The 21,529-nt window shown below is 43.6% G+C and overlaps 1 protein-coding gene across 2 annotated transcripts in view; it reads right to left on the bottom strand.

The window, feature by feature from the left end:
- KLHL29 (kelch like family member 29) overlaps positions 1–21,529 on the bottom strand; it is an 869,600-nt gene that overhangs the window by 318,753 nt on the left and 529,318 nt on the right. For both annotated transcript variants that reach the window (XM_075598451.1, XM_075598452.1), the window contains exon 5: positions 5,725–5,872. In XM_075598451.1, coding sequence (XP_075454566.1) covers positions 5,725–5,872 — 148 coding nt within the window. The remainder of the gene's footprint in view (positions 1–5,724; positions 5,873–21,529) is intronic.

The following is a 21,529-nucleotide window of genomic DNA, read 5'->3' as shown; positions in this document are numbered from 1 at the left end:
CCCGTATGTCTAGATTACAGTGCGGCTTCCTATTGGCCCGCATGACACGGGACATGTAGGGGCTGATTCTATACGTGCCAAAGTGCCGATCGCGACGTTTTCGTCTCACATTCCCCATCTGAGTCAACGAGGCATTTAATTCGAAAACAGCCCGATCGGCCTCTTCAGCACATATAGAATCAGCCTGTGACAGAGCGGCCTTGTCGGTATGGCCAGATAAGAGCTTACACACCACTTTCTTGCAATGAAAAGTCCTTTATTTCCCTTACCAGGGAAGCCGGTTGTAGTTGCACAGAGAATAAAGCAATGAAAGTAAATGGCATCAGTCTGCAACAAAACAATAGTCCTCAGTCCCAGGTACACAACAGGGAGATCAGGCTCTCCCCTCAGCCAGGCTCTCCCCTCAGCCAGGCTCTCCCCTCAGCCAGGCTCTCCCCTCAGCCAGGCTCTCCCCTCAGCCAGGCTCTCCCCTCAGCCAGGCTCTCCCCTCAGCCAGGCTCTTCCCTCAGCCAGGCTCTCTGCAACCTGTTTCCTCCCAGGTTTAAAGCAAAATGACAGCCTGGATGAAATCTGCTGTCTGCCTTTTAAACCTCCCCTTTCCCATCATCTAGCAGACCTGTCAGCTAGGGTGTGGTTCTTTTGGTCTTCTAAAGTGAGAGAGTTTTTTAACCTCTTGTATACTCCCTCACACAGCCTCTTAAGCCACTATTCTGTTTTACCCCAGAGCAGACAGGAACGTGTTGCCTTCAGCGGGCATTATCTCGGGAACCTGGGGGTCCATGGAGCTAAAGATAATACGGTTCACCTATGGGAACCCATTCGTTACCACCCGGGGGTCAAAAAAAAAACAATCAGGATGTTACTAGCCGTCGGTCTATGAAACATTTGCACAGACACACAAACCTAATTTAACTTGCATCACAAGTATCCACCCACTGGTAGATACTTCTCTCTCACATTGTTTTCCAGTCTCTCCATGATTTGCAAACGTTTCTGTTATATGTTGCATATCACTAGTAGTGGGAGGTTATACCTCCTTAGTATTTAGTTATATAGTTTGGCAATTAATCAAATCAATGGTCTTGGTGCCCTTTATGCACTCACTGTAAATATAGCTTCACAGCATCACATCAGCCATGGCTATTTCCTTCAACAATACAGTCTAATGCAGCCCTTGGGATTGGTTTCCCTTCCACACTCATTTTTAAGATAATGTAAATACAAGTGATATATTCATTTCTATAGTGTGCATCAATAGAGTTCTTTTTGTATATAGTTATTCAGTAGTCCCCTCTATACCACCTACCAGCCCAACTCCATAAGGCTGAGCAGGTCACCTCTTTCCTTGTTGTGCATGAAGAAAACACCAGACTAAGGGGACTGCTGCTTTAAATACAACATGTTAAACTAAACAGAGAGAAGGGACTACATGTTGAAAGCTTCGGCTGCGTGTTGCTCTTGGCTTGCAGGTTGGACACCACTGGTGTGATGGGAAAAAAATTACATTGAATAGAGCACAAATTAACAACATACCAAAGCTTACATACTTCCTACAGTGCTACCACTGTGTCACAAACCCTAACTACTACTGCAGACAGTAACAAGATCTAGAAAACAGTCTCAAATGTTACAGGAATCTTAGCAGCTGTTAAAACACTGATTGGGCAAAATCTACTTACACATTTATGTTTTCTAATTTACGACTTGTATAAAAATTCACCGCGCTGCATTTCTCCCTTTATCCTTTCTGTATCTGAGATATCGGCGTGGTGTACAGTACATAGAGGACATAACAGTAACACCCGCTGCAAATAAGCTTCTAATTAGGCTCCTGGCATAGCTGCACAATGTGATGAATGCCTCGAAGCTGGGAATCCTTTTGAGTAGTTCTGAATATAAAGAACTGGTTTGAAATATTACACTCACTTGGCCTTCACTGCAGCAAAATTGGAGATAAGTAAAAAAAAAAAAATAATAATAAAATAAGCTGCAATAGAGTTAATATATTAAAGTGATGAATGAACAGGGGAAGGAGCTGAGGTACTGTAGTAAAGACACAGACTCTGTGACACTGAATTTGGTTCAGGGAACCTGGTTCAATTCCCGGTGTCGGCTCCTTGTGACCTTGGGCGAGTCACTTTATATCCCTGTGTCTCAGGCACCAAAAACATAGATTGTAAGCTCCACAGGGCAGGGACAGTGTCTTTACAAATCCTATTTGCTGCGTACCATGCGCTATACTGTAATTGTGAAGCACGTTGAGTCCCATTGGGAGAAAAGTGATATACTGTATGAAATAATAATAACTTTATTATTATTATTATTATTATTATTAATGGTTTCAAAGAGCTAACGTGAATGTCAAACAGGACATGAAGAAACGAAAACCGTGTGTGTAAATAATACTGCAGGGGCATGAAAATATATCATGTAAATGTAATAGGAAAGTTGATCAAATTCCTTCTGACAGTTATGTGACATTGTACATATACATTTATTTTAGAGATATAAATATACAGGACGACATGTTTGCTATATCTGCAGTTTAAGTGTCAGCCCCCGTTGCACTAATTAGCTGCAAAGTCCCAAGCTTCAACAAATACAAGGAAAAGACAGACAATGCAGATCTCGACTACGAACAATACGTGATGACAGGGAGCTGACATAAACATCTTACACCACAAGGTATTCAAAGGCAGTCAAACACACCAAAGAAAAGGTCTGTGGCATAATTGGATGATACAATGAGGAGTAACGGCATCATTCATTATTTACACTTCATCAGCTGATGCCCCCTTTCATGGGCGCTTTACTCTGTATTCTTGATTTGCAGTATGCGCTATGAGTGGGGGGACTCATGATCGCACATAATATTAATAACGACCACGTATGTCTTGCACCGATAATTATGCATACAGTAAATGTCTATATATATATATATTTTTATATATATATAGACATTTACTGTATGCATAATTATTATCTATAACACAGAACTCTACATTTTAGATTTTCTAATTGAATTGAAAGGCAAACACTTGGATTAGGTGCTGAGAAAACTGCGTTGGCTAAATAAGTGGATCTTAAGTGCAAACTTATTGCATGGGAGTCATTAACTTGACTGAACCAGCAACTGAGCTCAACTTGGGTGTATACACGTTAAATAGCATGTGAAAGGAGCAATCTACGGGGCGTTTTTATTTTATTTTTTATATAGGATTGAAGCAGGGGTCTCTGGAGCCAAATCCCATTAATTTGAGCTCAGGGGACCCCGTGCTTCCACAGATACAGACCTCCGTATTGGGTGCCGGTAGCAGCTCCGGCTGGGGATTAAAGCTCACGAGTCACGTAGGCCAATAGGAAGCCGAACCTTACGATGTAACGGCTTCCTATTGGCCCACAAGCTTTGAAACTCCACCATTACATGAACCCTGCTAGCCAGAACGGAGCAGCTAGCGGCACCCCATATTTATTTATTTATAAAATATTTTACCAGGAAGATCGGTATCTCAGGAAGCAGGGGGTCCCTGGTGCTGAAATTAATGGGGTGTTGCTCTGGGAACACCCTGCTTCAATCCTATTGTAGCCCTGGTAAGAAATGGGGCTATAGTTCTATCCCCCTCCTGTGTGTAAACTCTGCTAAGGGCAGATTGCCAGGAGTTGACATGGGTTTCCCCCGCTTATGACACTGGGTTGTGTAAATGAAGGTAGGTCATGTGACCCTGTGTCCAATCAAGAGACGCAGGGGCGGTGCCTACTTGAGGTTACATAAAGCAGTGTCACTTCCTATTTAGGGCACAAAGTTGGAGTGTGTAGAGTTAGTGAGTTAGGAAGCAGAGGAGTGATCAGCTCATGAGTAGAGCTGATCTAACTATAGTTAGTAAGGTGAACCAAGTACCTCTCACCCTGCTTAGGGGGTGAGGGAAGAGCTAGCCCCACTCTGGATGCCCGTAGGATCCAGAGTGGAGGCAGGACCATCACAAGGGAGAACAGTTAGTGGACTGTGCATCAACTGTACCTGTCGGCTGCTGCTGCTACCCAAGAGAATAAAGAGACTGCTGCTTTTAAAGACAACCCTACGTGAGACTGGAATCTCTCATCCCTGGAGGGGAAACCCTGTGGTAAGGATTCCACCCAGCATTCCTGGGGCTTACTATAGATGGAGGTGCTGCACCATTGAACCAGAACGAAGGCATCCACCCCAGTAACCTGTTCCTGTTATCCCCCATGTCAACGCGGGAGACTAAGGCCCTCCTGTTGCCAGCAGGTATGCACCACACAGAGACACCTAGCCAGACCCCAGAACACCTTAGGGGACCCGATCTGCGATTGGGAGGGGGAATAGGGGCTAGTCTATGTTAAAATAAAAAAAGAAATTACCAAACAGAAACTCACGATGGGTTTGCCTCTTTAAATATTTTTGTATTATTGTCCAATTTAGAGTTGGATTTAAGGACGCGTTCCTTATTCAGCGCCTATTGGGACCAGCTACTAATATAATATAAGAATGTAACATTTTCTGGCGGTTTGGATGACCACCAACAGGTCTTCGACTGAGCCACTGATTGAGCCACATGTGCTGAAGCAGGGATGGCCCTTGAGGACTGGAGTTGGCCACTCCTTATTCCCTCTCAGCGCAAATGACACAATTGTTGGAGTACTGCAAGAGCTGCTTGTTGTGCACGAGCTGCTACAGAGGCATACACACACCGTCAGCTACTTGATGACTTTAGCAAAAGTCCTGTTCGGATGCAAGTTTCCACTCGCACAAAAACAGCTGTGTCTTATGTGGAGCAGCTATTGCAAATTGAGAAAAGACACTCCCGGGGGTTATTCATTACAATTTGATAGTGCCCAATGGGGCATTATCGCCAAGGAAACTTCCATTGATGTTAATAGGAGTTTCCGTGCGAGGGGGCAGATTAAGGAAGAATGCATTTGCATGTCCACACACAGAATCCCAGTCCATGGGGTGCAGGAATCGGGGTTGAGGGGCCAGTGAGACCTGGAGATAGACTCTTGAGTTCTCTGTGTGGTAGCAAATTGAGAACAGAAAGCTTTAATGGATTCTGCGTAAGTTAATTTACCATGGTCAGTGATAGGAAAAAGGAAAGCATGTGCCAATTTAGAGCTATAGTAATGATCTCATTGTAATGATCTGAAACGCAGCGTGTTTCCTGTAAAGTAGCAAATATCACAGATATATATTTTTTTTTAACTCTTACTTAAAAGGGCAATTCCTTCTAGGGCCAAAGTGAACTCATTCCGATGGCATGTTTAACCCTTTGAGTGCTGGAGGGATTGTGAGGCCAGAGGGCCACGGCCCCCTCTGGTACGCTGATCACATGACCACCTCTCGGAAGCGGTCAGGTAATCGCTCCGTCACTGATGATGCAAGGAAGGGGAGGAGTCATCCGACACTTTCCCATCCAGAAACCCCTAAGAGATTCCACTGGCCGACTATGTGGGATTGTACCTTTAACGACACAGACTTGCTTTACTTTCAAGAAGTAAAAATTGGGCCGTGACTTTAACGAATATTTAACTAATAACGGATAAGTTGGGTAACCTTGCTGCTGGACGCCATTTTTATTTTCAAACCGAATGGAGGAAAATCATAATGGTAAGACTGGACAGCATATTAGGATCACAACCTTGCGGGCATCTCCTGCATCAAAGGGGTTAGGATTTGTATATTGCATTTTAAAGAATGAACTTGCTCACCTGGGTTTTCACCTTTCCTCCTCTGCTTGGATGGGGGCTCCTCAGTATCCCATGGAGTGGACTGGTTAATAGGGGTTTGCCCCCACCTCACACTTGTTGCCAGCAGCTGCCCCTGTGACTGCTTCTCAGTCTTGGAAAGTACGTGCGTCTAGGAAAGAAGAAAAACACCGGACATTTTACACATCTAATTTCACTCTGCATATCTGACATCTCTTCGCCATGAAAGACCTCCATACTGGAATATTCCCCTTCATTGACTGCTACAGTATACAGAAAAAGGATGACGGCCCGGGTGGCTTAAGCAGTAAAACCTAGCAATTTTTGCAGTATTACTTGTGGGTTTCCATCCTTTTTCTGTATATATTACTATAGCCTTCTAATTTGAACATGGGGGGAGTTACGGGCTAGCCTGCACCAAGATTTATTTTCTTTATGCATATCTTTATATTTTTAACGATCACAGTAAATGTTTCATTTTTATATTTTATCCCTTAAAACATTTTTTTCTCAACCAATGAAATTCAATAGCGGTTGAGGAGATATCCTACCTTTTGCCTTCAGAAGTCCCTATGAAGAAATGCTAACACACATTGATCAGTATGAAAACCCTGTGTGAGTAGGTTCCCAGGGTCAAAATCCTAACTTTGCAAACGTCGAAGTTCTTTATAATATCTGAGTCAGACTTCTAATCGAACTCTATATTCCAAGCAAAATACGAACCAAATATCAGAGATAGGCTCATCCTCGGATTGGTGTTTATTTTTATGTTACATAAACTGAGCAAACTTGTAGGCTGTTTAAAAAACACTTGAAATCTTATGCCCAAATGTTCACACAACAAAAATGTATACGGTATATCGAAAAGAATTTCCTGCTTTCATTTTTTCCATATTTATAAATCCAAAACATGACCCTGAATTTTTTTTTTTTTTACAACAAAAACACCACTGGCCCCTAAACTCCAGTCCTCAAGACCCTCCAGCAGGTCAGGTTTTAAGGATGTCCCTGCTTCAGCAGAGGTGGCTTCGACTAAGCCATTGATTGAGCCACCTATGTGAAGCAGGGACGGATTGAGCCACCTGTGCTGAAGCAGGGATATCCTGAAAATCTGACCTGTAAGGGGGCTTGAGGACTGGAGTTGAGAACCCTGCCCTAAACCAATGCCTTGATACCCTAGGGAAACACTGGGCTTGCTGCTCAGCTGGCGTGTCCCATGCTGACTGATACGCTGCTACCCGCCTTTACTCTCTCTCCTCTTTCAGCTCGGCATAGAGGAGACAGAGGAAGGGCGATCCCCGCCTCCCCACCATGAACGTGGAGTGTGTGGTAGAGAAAGGTGATGTGTGTGCGATGTAAGAAGGAGGGCGGCTTGGGAAAAGCACAACTGTGCTCTGTGATAAGAATGGCGGAGGACGAATGAGGAGTGTGTTGACAATAAGGGTGAGTATGAAGTGTGAGTGTGTAAGAACTGTGGTGGGGTTGTGCGTGTAGTGAGGGCAAGTGTGGTTTGTGTAAGAGAACCTTGCGTTGCAATGTGCCCAGAGATTTACATAATCCTCCAGGGGTGCATGTGCTCAATAAAAAAATGGTTGAACCTTTGTTTAATAAGGTGACAAATGTAGGCTCAACAGTTAGAGCATTAACAAGTTCCATTGAATTAAGTAATAATCCCCTAAGAACAGGGCATTACTGGCCAATAATGCCCTGGCTGGAAGAGTTGAAGGCCCGAGGCAAAGCCGAGGGACTTTAACCCAGCCAGGGCATTATTGGCCAGTAATGAGGGGATTATTACTATTATAGACTAAATGTAGACTTTTTTCAGAAATAATAGACACTTTTGTACAGTATAGTCAAATAGATTTTTTTATTAAAATAAAATGGTAAATACATGAATCCACCTCTATATACTCTTACAATGCAGATATCTATATCCACACACAGCCGCCTCCTCTGTGTACACACACACACACACACACACACACACACACACACACACACACACACACACACACACAGCAGCTCAACACACAACACAGCAGATCTACACACACACAAACTGCTGCTACACACACACACACACAAAAACACAGCACCTCATCACACACAGCAACTACACACACACACACACGCACACGCACACACGCGCACGCACACACACACACACACACACACAATGGAGCTCTACACACACAACACAGCACATCTACACTCACAACACAGCACCTCTACACACACAACAAAACACAGCACCTCTACACACAACACAGAACCTCTACATACAACAGCTCTACACACAACACAGCACCTCTACACACACAAACTGCTGCTACACACACAAACTGCTGCTACAAACAAATACAACACAACAGCACAGCACACACACACACACACACACACACACACACACACACACACACACACACACACACACAGCTGCTACACTCATAAACATTGCTGTTGCTGCTGACACACACACACACACAGAAAGAGAAACTACAGCCAGAAACAAACTGCAGACAGACCCTCACTTGCTTTGCAGACTCTCTCACCCCACCCCACCAATTCAACTGAATCTTCCCAGTTCACGGAGCAAGGGGGAGGAGTCAACCCGTGGCTGATACTTCTTAACCAATCCCCTGCTCTGTCTCAGAGCTGTTCCTACTTTTAGACCAATCCCCTGCCCTGTCTCAGCTCTTCTGAAAGCTGATTGGCTGAAAATAATCACATTGAAATCAACACTTTGCAAGCAGCTAAATTTCCGGGCATTACTGATTACATAATGCCCGGAATTTTAACCAGAGGGCAGGAATTTCAATAATGCCCGGAATTTGACTGCTTTAGCCTATAATATACAATACATTATGGCCCGTATTTATTAACCAATAGTACGACATAAAACCAGTAGTATAGGTATGGCATACGACCAGTAGTATAGGTATGGCATAAGACCAGTAGTATAGATATAGCATAAGACCAGTAGTATAGATATAGCATAAGACCAGTAGTATGGCATACAACCAGTAGCATAGGTATGGCATAAGACCAGTAGTATGGTATAAGACCAGTAGTATAGGTATGGCATAAGAAATGTAGTATAGGTATAGCATAAGATCAGTAGTATGGTATAAGACCAGTAGTATAGGTATGGCATAAGACCAGTAGTATAGGTATAACATAAGACCAGTAGTATAGGTATGGCATAAGACCAGTAGTATAGGTATGGCATAAGACCAGTAGTACAGGTATGGCATAAGACCAGAAGTATGGCATAAGATGCTTTTTGGCCCAGTCAGGTGAATGGTGAACAGTGCCACAATGATCTTATGACTTAGCACCACTTAGTAAATATGGCCCTGTGTGTTTTAAGGTATCTTTATGTGGGAAACTGAGAAATAAACAAGGAGTGATTCAAACGCTGCAGTGAGCTGGCCTGAGTTATACATCACTTCTGAGACAACAGTGGATAAAGCCCATTTGGTAAAGGCATCACAAACAGAATATTACCTTAGTATTTTTCCAAAACAGAAAAGTACAGAAGCATTTTCCCCGAATGGAGTATTGTGAATCGCAGGGAGGGAAAAAAAGGGGACGGTAAAAGCACATTGTACAACATATTGCTTTTGTCTTCTGTGGATCGAGTCACCCGGTTTCCATATACGTTACAATGATTGCGTTAGCAGGGAACAAAATGTTTTTCTCATTACCCACTGAGAATATGTGCTGTAATATCAGTAAAACAGGTAAAGAGTGAAATAAATATTACTGAGATGGAAGTATCTTTAAAAGTGAGGTTTACATTCCCAGAACCAAAATGCCTTGCATAGCATTCGGGCTAAAAGGTATCTGTTTAGACCAGGGGTGGCCAACTCCAGTCCTCAAGGGCCACTAACAGGTCCGGTTATCCCTGCTTCAGCACAGGTGTCTCAATCAGTGGCTCAGTCGAAGACTGCATCACCTGTGCTGAAGCAGGGATATCCTGAAAACCTGACCTGTTGGTGGCTCTTGAGTACTGGAGTTGGCTACCCCTGGTTTAGACTATCATGTTATTTATGGCACACAGACAATTTCCACTTTTCCAAAGCAACATCTGACTGGGAGTTTATAAGTGGCAGCCAGTGACTGGCAAACTTCCACAGGTAGTGGGCTTCATTGTTGTCTCTGGACATTATTACCCCATCAACGCTAGTTAACGCCAAGAAATTTACGTGGCTAATATTGTGTGGTGAAGTGATAATGCGAGTGTTACCATATTTACCGCTAGCGATAACGCCTCGCATTGGGGTAACGGGTGCTACCATACATCTGTAAGCAGTGATGTAATGTGATATTCTGTGCCAACATTGCCATTAAATCCCATCTGGGATTTGTTGTGTTGTCTGGGGGAGACATTAAATAATTGTATTTATTTTATAGCAAATCTAAATATTACTTGAGAGCCCATTCACACGTCTCAGACAGGTCTGCCACCCTGCCTCTCCCCATTATCTCTTAGTGCTCTCAGTGCTTTCTCTGCAGCCAGGGATTCTGGGAGATGATATGCATGAGAACACTGTATCACTTTTTGCTTCAAAACAATTTGACATGGAGCCCCATAAGCTTATGCATGCCGTGTTACACAGCTTTCCAGCACAGCACGTACTTATTTTATGTGTTTTTATAATATTTTACCAGGAAGAACATATACTGTACATACATATATATATACATATATACACATACAGAACACACAGTATTCCATTTTTTTCCCACCACCATGACAAGCAACCTCTTTATAGAGAAATAACAATGGTTTGCTGTCTTTGTGGCCAAATATGGGACATTTAGCTGTCACAGCTTCAAATGGGACACTTTTTTCAAATTTGGGCTATTCCTGCTAAATCCGGGACAGTTTGGCTATGAAGTACCCAAGAAAATGAGATAGATGGTAAAATACCAAAGGTATTAGACAAAGAAAGGGAAATAGTTGTGGCGCAGGGGTTAAAATGTAAAGTCCACCCCAAACCTACAGAAGTAATCCAATTCTGAGGATGATCAAGGCAAATCATGGAGACCTCAAGCAGAATTACAACTCCAGTCCTCAAGGATTAATAACAGGTCAGGTTTCCAGGATATCTCTGCTTCAGCCCAAGTGGCTCAGTCAAAGACTGTGCTGAAGCAGGGATATCCTGAAAACCTGACCTTTTGGTGGTCCTTGAGGGCTGAAGTTGCCCACCCCTGCCCTAGGGTAATCTTTGAAAAATGACTTATTCTCTGGGTTCAGCCTATTAACCTGCAGTAATAACATCATTACTCCATCCTCCTACCCACGCAGAACAGGGCACTGGTAAACAGCTGACAGGATTCCACTTCCATAGAAAGCGTCACGGAAGCAACTTAGGTAGCAGTGTAAATCATGGACAACAATAACATTTAGTGAACGAGCATGAGAGTTGTACATAAATGTATTAGTGTATATACCATCTCTAAACCACACAAGTTACTTACTACACTACAGGGTCAACATGAACTTTGGACTACATGTAAAATTGTAAATAACAGATTTAAAACCATTTTGAAAGATGAATAAGTGTGTATTATTATTGTAACTAATAATTGTTTTAAAAAACATATAAAAAAATTATTTTTTTATTTTTGGGGGATTATCACACTAATGCTACACAATTGACCACGTGGTGTATAAAAAAAAAAAAACGGAAATATATATATATATATATATATATAGTCAATGGGGGAGACTCCTGGAGCGGATAGGACCTCGGTGGCCGGAACAGCGGGGAGCAGGCAAGGATTGTTGGGGTCACAAGCAGGGTTCGGTGGCAGGCAGCAAGCAGGATCGTCATGGTCACAAGCAGGGTTCGGTGGCAGGCAGCAAGCAGGATCATCGTGTTCACAGGCAGGGTCGGCAACAGGAAGGCAGGAGCAGGGCAGGGGAACAGGACTGGGACTCGCTAGCAGGAAACAGATTGGGGCAATCTAGTTCAATAGCAAGGACCTTTAATATGAACAGGACTCAAAACAGGAACATAAAACAGATCAGGGCAGAGGGAGTCTGAGTACAAAACGAGGGCAAGGGAGGAGCAGGAAACAGGAAACTATAAGGACAGAGAACAGGAGCACCAAGAGGAGACAGACAGACAGAGGAACCCCAGAGCAGACAGAAAACAGCAGCACACCTGGTGGACAGATAACGAATGGGAGCACTGGGCAGTACAGATGCAGTAAGACACTGTGCCGTGACAGAACAAGCAAAAGTTTGCGGCCCTGGGGCGTGGAGCGTCTGCCGCGATCACGCTGCCGGGGACCTCCAGCACTGTAAATCCTTTGGTGCAGCGGCACTGAACACATTCAGTCTTACTACATCTGTATGTTATCATCAAGGGCAGAAATTCACTTTTGTGTACATCGGTATTAAATTCATGGATTTCTCACCAAAGACGAGAGGGGGGGGGGAGATGCAGACGAGAGAGAGAAAGTGATTTAAACACCTTCATTGTTGGTGGTTAGTGTTACTTTTTGCAATGTGTAGCAGATCTTTTTCAGGGAAGAGGTCACCAAGCCACTTTAACAGGCGAGTGACCCAAGCATTCCCTTCACCACTGCGAATGACAGAGTTGTTACTGTACAGTAAGTCAGTGATCCTTGAGTCCTAAATCAAGCAGGTAGTATAAGCGTCTACGGTATATAAATATGTTCCGCAACACCCCCGGGAGAGATCCAGCAAACTGGTAGAGTTAATAATTAATCAAATCTGTTTTGAAACTCTGGCACTATGCAATGTGGATAGTTACTCGTCGCTTCCCTTACTTGTCCTGTTTTTCTATTTGTATTCCCAACAAATGGAAGAATATGAACAGCATTGGACAGATAATGATAAAATGTAGTTTTTGACACTTTCCCCTCAACAAGAATAAAAAGCAGAGCGTTGTTTATCTGCTGCTAACTGAATGTGTTGGTAATTCATCACAATTGCTAAACTCACTGGGGAAATAATTAGCGAAGAGTGAATTGCATACAAGCCAGAGAGAGAAAATATAATAAGAAGACTGTTATGGGCCAGGCGTCTCACAGACAGAAATGTGCAGATGACAGACGCATTCAAACTAAACATGAAGGCTGAAAGCAAGGAAAGTCCCAATGGGACATACTCCAAGGGCAAAAGTCATCAAAGGTCATTGACTGTTGGTAGCAATAACTTTTGGAATACAAGTGGCAATGACAAAATGAGATTTCTGCAGTCAGGATGTACAAACTGTGTAAACAAAAGATTATTCAAATATTTTTCAATGTTTAGCAGCATAAAACGGTGCAGGAATGAAGAGGAGAAAGAATAGGGAGCGGTTTTAATTAAGTAATAGTTTGACAACAAAAAATAAACCAGTTTACCAATTCCAAAATGCCACCTCTAGTCTTCAAAGAAAGAATAACCTTTAGAGATGAGGGGTCGATCTGATAAAGTGCAATAACCATTAATGATCATCGACTATTCTTAATGGCTTTTGCACTGAGCCCTAAAATACCATTCAAACAAAAAATGTATTTGAGATCTTCAAATTCCTGATAAAGGACGATCCAACAGTCCTATTCTGACGGATTGAATTTGGCAGTAAGAAAACATTATTATATAATGTTCATCTGCACGTTATAATTTCATGACTTGTCATCACAAATACACCTTGTAACAATACAGATCTATATATATATATATTTTTTCTATACGCATGTAACAAAAGAAAGGTTCTGCACTTCTCTAAACGTAGCCCCATGCCCGGTGACGTAGCAGAGCTGCTGTAGACCTTGAATTCGGCGGTGAGATTACGGCTGAGCTCTTCCTCCAACTCGTTCGTGTTCATGTGACTTACATTGCTTATTTTAAATGTGCATGAGCCTTTGTACACATGGTAAGTGTGCATTCGGAGGCTTTTTAGCATTTCCCATCAAACAGATAAACCGCACTGCACTACTGCCATTTATCTTTTGCTCCTGAGATGCATCCACACAAATCAAAGGCACGGGGATTGCTGTTAAAAGAGCACACCTGGGACTTGCTGTTACCACAGTTGAGGAATGATGTGATCTGACTTGGGAAATGGGAGCGTACTATATGGGTTCTTTCAGTTCTACCCGTACCCCAAGTCTGACAGCGTAATACACTATATTCTGGGTGTTTTTATCTTTTCTTCTTTTGGTCCCGGAATTTGCACTCCCCAACGTTTCAAGACATTGCCCCCCATGGCAAGAATCTGTTGTATATATCACCTAAGCGCATGTACAGAGACCTCAGCTAGGAACATACTATACATCCACCCAATCATTCTTATAAACTGTATTCTGTACATTTGCTATCAAATAATTAAAAAGCAGATAGGATTTGTTGCAATAAAGATTTAGTGCTAATAGCGCTAGTGCTTAAAGAACTAATTAGTATTATCAATATACAGTGATATATAACAAGAAAAAAACATATATATAGGCCAGGCTGCCAAGGAAAAAAGAACTGACCAATACAAGTCAGGTACAATGATATAAAACAAATCAAATAAACCCGGCACCTTAAACAATATAAACAGTGTGGAATCTGACCATATGTTAATGTCCAGTTAGATGATCCGGTAATCTTCAGATAGACCACACGAACAGTCTCACAACATGTGGAAAAAGAAAGACATACTGGGATACTCGTAGTGTCGGCACGAATACCCCGGAGGGACTCCTCTAACCACCGCTGCGGACCACGGGATAGACGCGAGAGGGACCCGATCACTTACATCAACGGCGCCAAGCAAGTACTCAGGCGGAGTGTCCCTTTGTTGTCTGCAGCTAGCTGTCCTGGATAAAGATTATCCCATATGCTTGTTTAACCCAGCTTGTTGTAAGAAGGGTTTCAATTTTTCCTATTGGAGGATCATCAGTTTTTGTCCATTTTCTCTATGGTCATAATTTTTATATATTTTAATAAATAGTTTTTCAGCCCATCACTAGGTGTTGTTCTAACGGATTGTCCGTTTGTTAGTGTGTCAGTTTGTCAGTGTTAGTTATGTATATGCCTACAGTACTTAACAGTTATATGCTATGACATAGGTGCGCAAAGTGGTGGTGGGGGGGTGCTGGTGGGCCCCCCCCCCTGACTCGCTGCGGGGGGCGCAAGGTTTACAGAGGTCAAATTACGCTGTGATGTCACATTGCCATGGCAACGTGATGCCATATGACGTCACACCGCCATTTGATGCCAGGATGCAGGAGGTGGGCAGTTCTGCAGGATGCAGGTGCACCAAAGTAAGTGCCTATGGGCACCTGGTTTTTAAATCCATCACTGGATGGATGGGTGAGGGGGATGTTAGGGAGATCGGAGCAGTGTAGATGAGTGATGGGATGAGGGGGATGTTAGGGAGATGGGAGCAGTGTAGATGAGTGATGGGATGAGGGGGATGTTGGGGAGATGGGAGCAGTTTACAGTAGGTGAGTGATGAGATGAGGGGGATGTTAGGGAGATGGGAGCAGTGTAGGTGAGTGATGGGATGAGGGGGATGTTAGGGAGATGAGAGCAGTGTAGGTGAGTGATGGGATGTGGGGGATGTTAGGGAGATGGGAGCAATGTAGGTGAGGGTGATGGGATGAGGGGGATGTGATGGGAGCAGTGTAGGTGAGGGTGATGGGATGAGGGGGATGTTAGGGAGATGAGAGCAGTGTAGGTGAGTGATGGGATGAGGGGGATGTTAGAGAGATGAGAGCAGTGTAGGTGAGTGATGGGATGTGGGGGATGTTAGGGAGATGGGAGCAATGTAGGTGAGGGTGATGGGATGAGGGGGATGTGATGGGAGCAGTGTAGGTGAGGGTGATGGGATGAGGGGGATGTTAGGGAGATGAGAGCAGTGTAGGTGAGTGATGGGATGAGGGAGATGTTAGGGTGATGGGAGCAGTGTAGGTGAGTGATGGGATGAGGGGGATGTGAGTGTGATGGGAGCAGTGTAGGTGAGTGATGGGATGAGGGGGATGTTAGGGAGATGGGAGAAGTTTAGGTGATTGATGAGATGAGGGGGATGTTAGGGAGATGTGAGCAGTTTAGGTGAGTGATGAGATGAGGGGATGTTAGGGAGCAGTGTAGGTGAGTGATGAGGTGAGGGGTAGATATATGACAGGGATGTTAGGGAGATAAGAGCAGTGTAGGTGGGAAAAGGTGACGTACAGACTTGGAAAGGGTTTGGGAATGCAAATCTAAAGAAAATGTATTTCTATTTAACACTTTATTTAGATTTACGGCTTTAAAAAAAATTAAAAAATAGGTTTTTTAAACAAACTACAAAAAAGAGCCCCCACAGTCTTAGTGCCTAGGGGGCCCTAAGGGTCTTAATCCACCACTGCATATGGTGTGCTATTTTACCACATTCAGGACCTTAAGCAAAGGATATAGCCAGCACATCATTTCTGGGTACCCTGGGTGAAGAGTCCTGGGCCAGCACACAGAGGACTGTCCTCCCATTGTGTGTGACCAAAGTGCACCCAACTATCAGCAGGAGTAGAGATGCATTTGTGTGCGTAAATGGGGAGAGTTGGTTGAGGGGTAGCTCAATATTTTTAGGTTGTGTTAGGAGTTTGGGTAGGCAGTATGGACCCATGTATGTGTGAATCTAAGCGCCTGATAAATGTACCGTGGGGCATCAAGGTCTTCCATTGGTATGTGAAGGGGCATAAAAATGGATCATGGTTGTATGGAACAACAGCAAGAAAGATTGGCTTAAGGAGCAATCCATGCCATATCCTACGAGTGTATTTTTAAATAAATCAGTTATATACTATTAAATACTTGCTACTTTGTTCTTTTTTTTAATTCAACTTTTAATGCCATTTTTAATGAGTTTTAATATAATGAGCACCCTTTGATTTCTATAGCAGGCTTTAGCGCACCTCCCTCGCAGTGCCAGACCTCCCTCGCAGTGCCAGACCTCCCTCGCAGTGCCAGACCTCCCTCGCAGTGCCAGACCTCCCCAGCAGTGCCAGACCTCCCTCGCAGTGCCAGACCTCCCCAGCAGTGCCAGACCTCCCGCGCAGTGCCAGATCTTTGTAACACTTTCCTTTATAATCATTTGTTGCCAATTTTCCGAGCAGTTTGAGCTGCAAACTAACAATAGATAATGTTACCGTAATAATATAAGAATACAGCGAGTCCTCGCTTACCGACAGATGCCTTATCCCAGCAGTGTGCAAACTGGGGGGCGCGAGATTGGGCTGTTGCAGGAGGTCCCGCACTCTTCCCCAAGGCATTTCAATTAAACGCGGGGGGACCGCGCGAGGCCTCTGCAACCTGTAATTACTGAGGTTCAGCCGGCTTCAGGACATGTGACCATGGCAATGCGGTGTCAAATGATGCCGTGGGTCATTGGGACGTCACGGTTGACATGGTACGTTGCGGGTCACATGACGCCGCGCGAGGTAAGGGGGGAGCAATAGAGGAGAGCAGGCAGGAAGGGGGGGGGGGTGCAGCAAAAAAAAGTTTGCGCACCCCTGCCTTAGTCCGCCGGACGCATTATCAGACGTTGGACCCGCTTATCCGACGGTCACCGCCGCCGACTGACATACGGTCCATTAACAGAGGGCGGTTTGTGGGACGCATTCCGTCGGATATGCGAGGACGCGCTGTACATTATACTGTAGCTGATTGAAGGATTGATTGAAACTGAAAGGCAGCCATTTAGTCAACCCTGGGAAGCAGGATTTTGCTGATCGATCACCAGGAGAATTAATTGATCGGCAGCTTACTGTAGGTAATTAGATGTCAATAAATGTAATTTTTAAAGTGCCGCTTGGATTGCCTCGTTAAAAAGTATTCCCTGCAATAGTACAGAGAGAGAGAGAAATATATAGAGAGGAGAGAAGTGGGAAGAGATGGTCCTATAAGTAACGCTCTATCTTCTGCCCTTGCTTGTACTGCCCCCGAAGCTGGTCACTGACGTGTGAGCTCAGCGATAACAAGCACCCAATGATCCTTACAGAAGGCTGATCCAAGTGTGAATCTTCACTTTATTACAAGCTAATTGAGACAGTAACTGCGCTGTCTGTCTGTTCGTTATATGGGTATGCTCGTCTTGTCTAGACATATATTTTAGCCAATAGCTATTAATAGTTATTCCTTTAGGATTATTTCCCTTATCACCACACAATTTGTCTATCACTTTAGTGTGTAACATTCTGGGGATTCTTCCCTTCTCCCGTCTGCTTACAAACTAGTAAAAAGCTCAAAGGCGGTGAAAACTGTGTCAATTCTCAGAAGAATGTGCATGGCTAATACAGCTGTGGTTGCCATTGGAAAGGCAAACCATGTCAGTCTACATATATAGTTACATAGTTACATAGTAGATGAGGTTGAAAAAAGATATAAGTCCATCAAGTTCAATCTATGCTAAATTTAGACAACAGATACTTTATTCTATATCTATTCTTACTTATTGATTCAGAGGAAGGCAAACAAAAAAACCCAGAGTCATATCATCCAATGATATCTCATAAGGGGAAAATAAAATCCTTCCTGACTCCAAGAATTGGCAATCGGATTAATCCCTGGATCAACATCCTTCCCATGTTTACTTATTTGGTATATCCCTGTATTCCTTTCTAAAGAGATGTCCAACCTTTTTTTTTAAACAAATCTATTGTATCTGCCATCAGTCTCCATGGGTAATAAATTCCACATTTTAACTGCCCCTACTGTAAAGAACCCTTTCCTTTGTTGCTGGTGAAATCTCCTTTCCTCCAACCTAAAGGGATGCCCCCGAGTCCTTTGTACTGCCCTTGGGATGAATAGTTCTTTTGAAAGCTCCTTGTACTGTCCCCAAATATATTTGCATATAGTTATCATATCCCCTCTTAGACGCCTCTTTTCTAATGTAAATAAATCTAATTTAGCTAGCCTCTCCTCATAAGTTAAATTGTCCATCCCCTTTATTAATTCGGTGGCTCTTCTCTGCACTATCTCTAGTTCCATATGGCTGATTAAAATAGTGGTATGCTGACCCGGCATGGCCATCCCTTGGACACTTTAGCCAGTGTAAAATGTAAATGCGGTTTCCTTTGTATTGAAACAACTTTGTTATATTTTACTGGGCTTTGCATCACGCTCCCAATATTTGCATCCAGATACAGTGTCGCTGTGTATTTTCTGAAGGATAGAACATGCTTTGGACCCCAATTAACCCCTTAAACTCTTTAAGAAAAATGACAATGTATAAATCCATAAGGTTCAATGATAATTCACTCGCCAGCTGCCTATGCACGTAATGTAATATGAAATGTTTAGGACTTAAAGCAAGTTGTATTTCTTAGTAAGTATAACCAAGTGAAGGGAAACATCTCCAAGACTGAAAATGATCGCGGTTTCATACAGTATATATAAAAAAAAATCCACCTACTGTATAAATATCTTTACGTGGAAAGTAAAAAAGGGTTAATAATTGAAATGTATAATGCCTATATCCCAGGTGAAGCTTCGACTGAGCCACCTGTGCTGACGCTGGGATATCCTTAAAACCTCGTCGTTTGAGAGGGTCTTGAGGACAGGAGTTGAGCACCACTGTTATAAAGAACAAATACAAAGGTATTGTCGACCAAAGTCACTTTTTGCCGGCTGCCATGGGATAGATGCAGACCCATAATGTATTGCTGTCTATGGAAGTCCCTTCTACTCAGCATTAGCCAGTGTCCCTCTGCCTATCTCCATTGCTGGAGTAAAAATCCAGCTAATGGAAGAGAAATGGGAACCATTAAAGACTATAGCAAATTGTCACCACAGGCACTTAATTACCCGATGTGCGCTGGCATCCTTAATGCACTTCAATGTCCTCTATTTGCCTCTGCATGTCTCCAAAGCTACTGTACATTACCACTGTGCAGATCTCTGATGCACAAAGGTCTTTACGACCACCGCAGACCACTTCCCAAACTGCACACTGGCATGAAGACAATAAGCTAACACAAAGCCACTTTCTACTTAGGTGGCAGGAGAAACCACATGGAACTGACTCTTCCGTAGCACTAGTAAGCTCTTTGGTAGAACGGATGCTTTCCAGCATGTTTAATTTTCGGCATTTTCAACCCCCTATTGTAATATGTTCATATGCTGCAAATTATCTGCGGGTGTTTAGACTCAGACACTGTAAAAAATGTCAATGATTACAGAGAGCTGGTAAAAAGGTCCGACAAGGTTGGGTGGAGGGGAGGTGAGGGGGGTTTAGGTGGGGGAGGGGAGGGGGAAGAAAATAAAAATACAATAGCAGTAATTACAGGAAGTAAAGTAACAGATAATATAATGGAGAGTTGGTGACATGGTCATTCACAATATATTATTTAATATGATCAAAGTTATTACGTTTATTGACTTTCATGGGGGCTTCGGGTTTGCTAGAACTTGCCACTAGAGTTGAAATTATGAAGACAAGACTTACACTTATTAACAAATCACCAGGACCATGGCAGATTGTCAATGAAAGAGAATGTGTTTACGGTTGATACTGGCGCGCCGTGAAGGTAAGCTTTGAATGAAGGAAATGCTGTAACAAAGGGGGCTATTTGTTAAAAACCAGGGGTGGCCAATTCCAGCCCCCAAGAGCTACCAACAGGTCATGTTTTAAGGATATCCCTGCTTCAGCAGAGTTGGTTTCAACTGAACCACCTGTGCTGAAGCAGGGATATCCTGAAAACCTGACCTGCTGCTAGCTCTTGAGGGCTGGAGTTGGTCACCCCCGGTTTAAACTTTATAGCGCTAATCAGCTTCAAGCCGCAAAACAGACGTCAGGATGCTCCTTAGCCCCATTTTGCATCATGTCTCGGGTGGCTCCTTGGTTGATTGAATACATAAATAGATACATCTATAATAAACTGGGTAGCACAGATTGTTACTCTAGCTCTAGCTCTAGCTCCTTCTGCACAATGCAATACAGGCATACCCCGCATTGTGCGAGCTGCCGTTTGCCTATTGGGCGTGGGGTAATCAGCGCGTCATTACTACGGCGGTCTGTAGGGCAGAATAAGTGTCCGTACTTGCGCAGCGAGCGTACGGACACAGGGGTATGGTGCTATTGAAAATATGTCCTTACTCGCGAGTGTACTTAAAGTGAGTGTCCTTAAGCCTGTATATCTGTATAAATTCACTTGAATTGAATTCACCACAAACTAATACAAACTATGATCCTGACACAGCAATAGTCACTGTGATATATTTAAATAATAATTCCCTCAAGACAGGGGATTATAATGGCCATTAATAACCAGCTTGCCCTCCAACAGCCTTTATATAAGACAGGGGGTGGGGGCGGAAGCATTGATCAGCGGAGGGTGGAGTAGGAAGTATGGTTGATCGGGGGGGGGGGAGGTATTGTTGAGCGGGGGGTGGGTATTGTTGAGCGAAGACGGTGAGGAGTGGAAAGACCTCTGTATTTGCAGGCCTGGCAGTAGATGGGAGAGGTCTGGTCTCAGCGGTAGGGCCCAGCCTGGCGGTGGAGGAGGGCCCAGCTGGCAGATGCACAGAAGTTGTCTCGCTCTCCCCTCCAGTCGGCGACCCTGATGGCCAAAATTTGACTCAACTGGGTATTCACGGTCAGGGGATTATTGGGGATTATTACCATTATATGCTACTTTTTTTTTTGTATTTTTCAATATTAAAATATATATATTTTTTTAACTATCGATGGGCCGTCGTCCTTCTCCTCCTGCCTCCACACTGGCTCCTTCAGCCCACTTACAGATCTCTCCTCCCACACCTTGATGACATGCCCGCCCCTTGCTCATGATTTCCCCGCCTTTACTCCCTACGGATGAT

The sequence above is a fragment of the Ascaphus truei genome, chromosome 4 (assembly GCF_040206685.1).
Source record: "Ascaphus truei isolate aAscTru1 chromosome 4, aAscTru1.hap1, whole genome shotgun sequence".
NCBI lineage: Eukaryota > Metazoa > Chordata > Amphibia > Anura > Ascaphidae > Ascaphus > Ascaphus truei.
The sequence above is the reverse complement of the archived record's forward strand: the minus strand, read 5'-3'. Positions and strand labels throughout refer to the sequence as shown.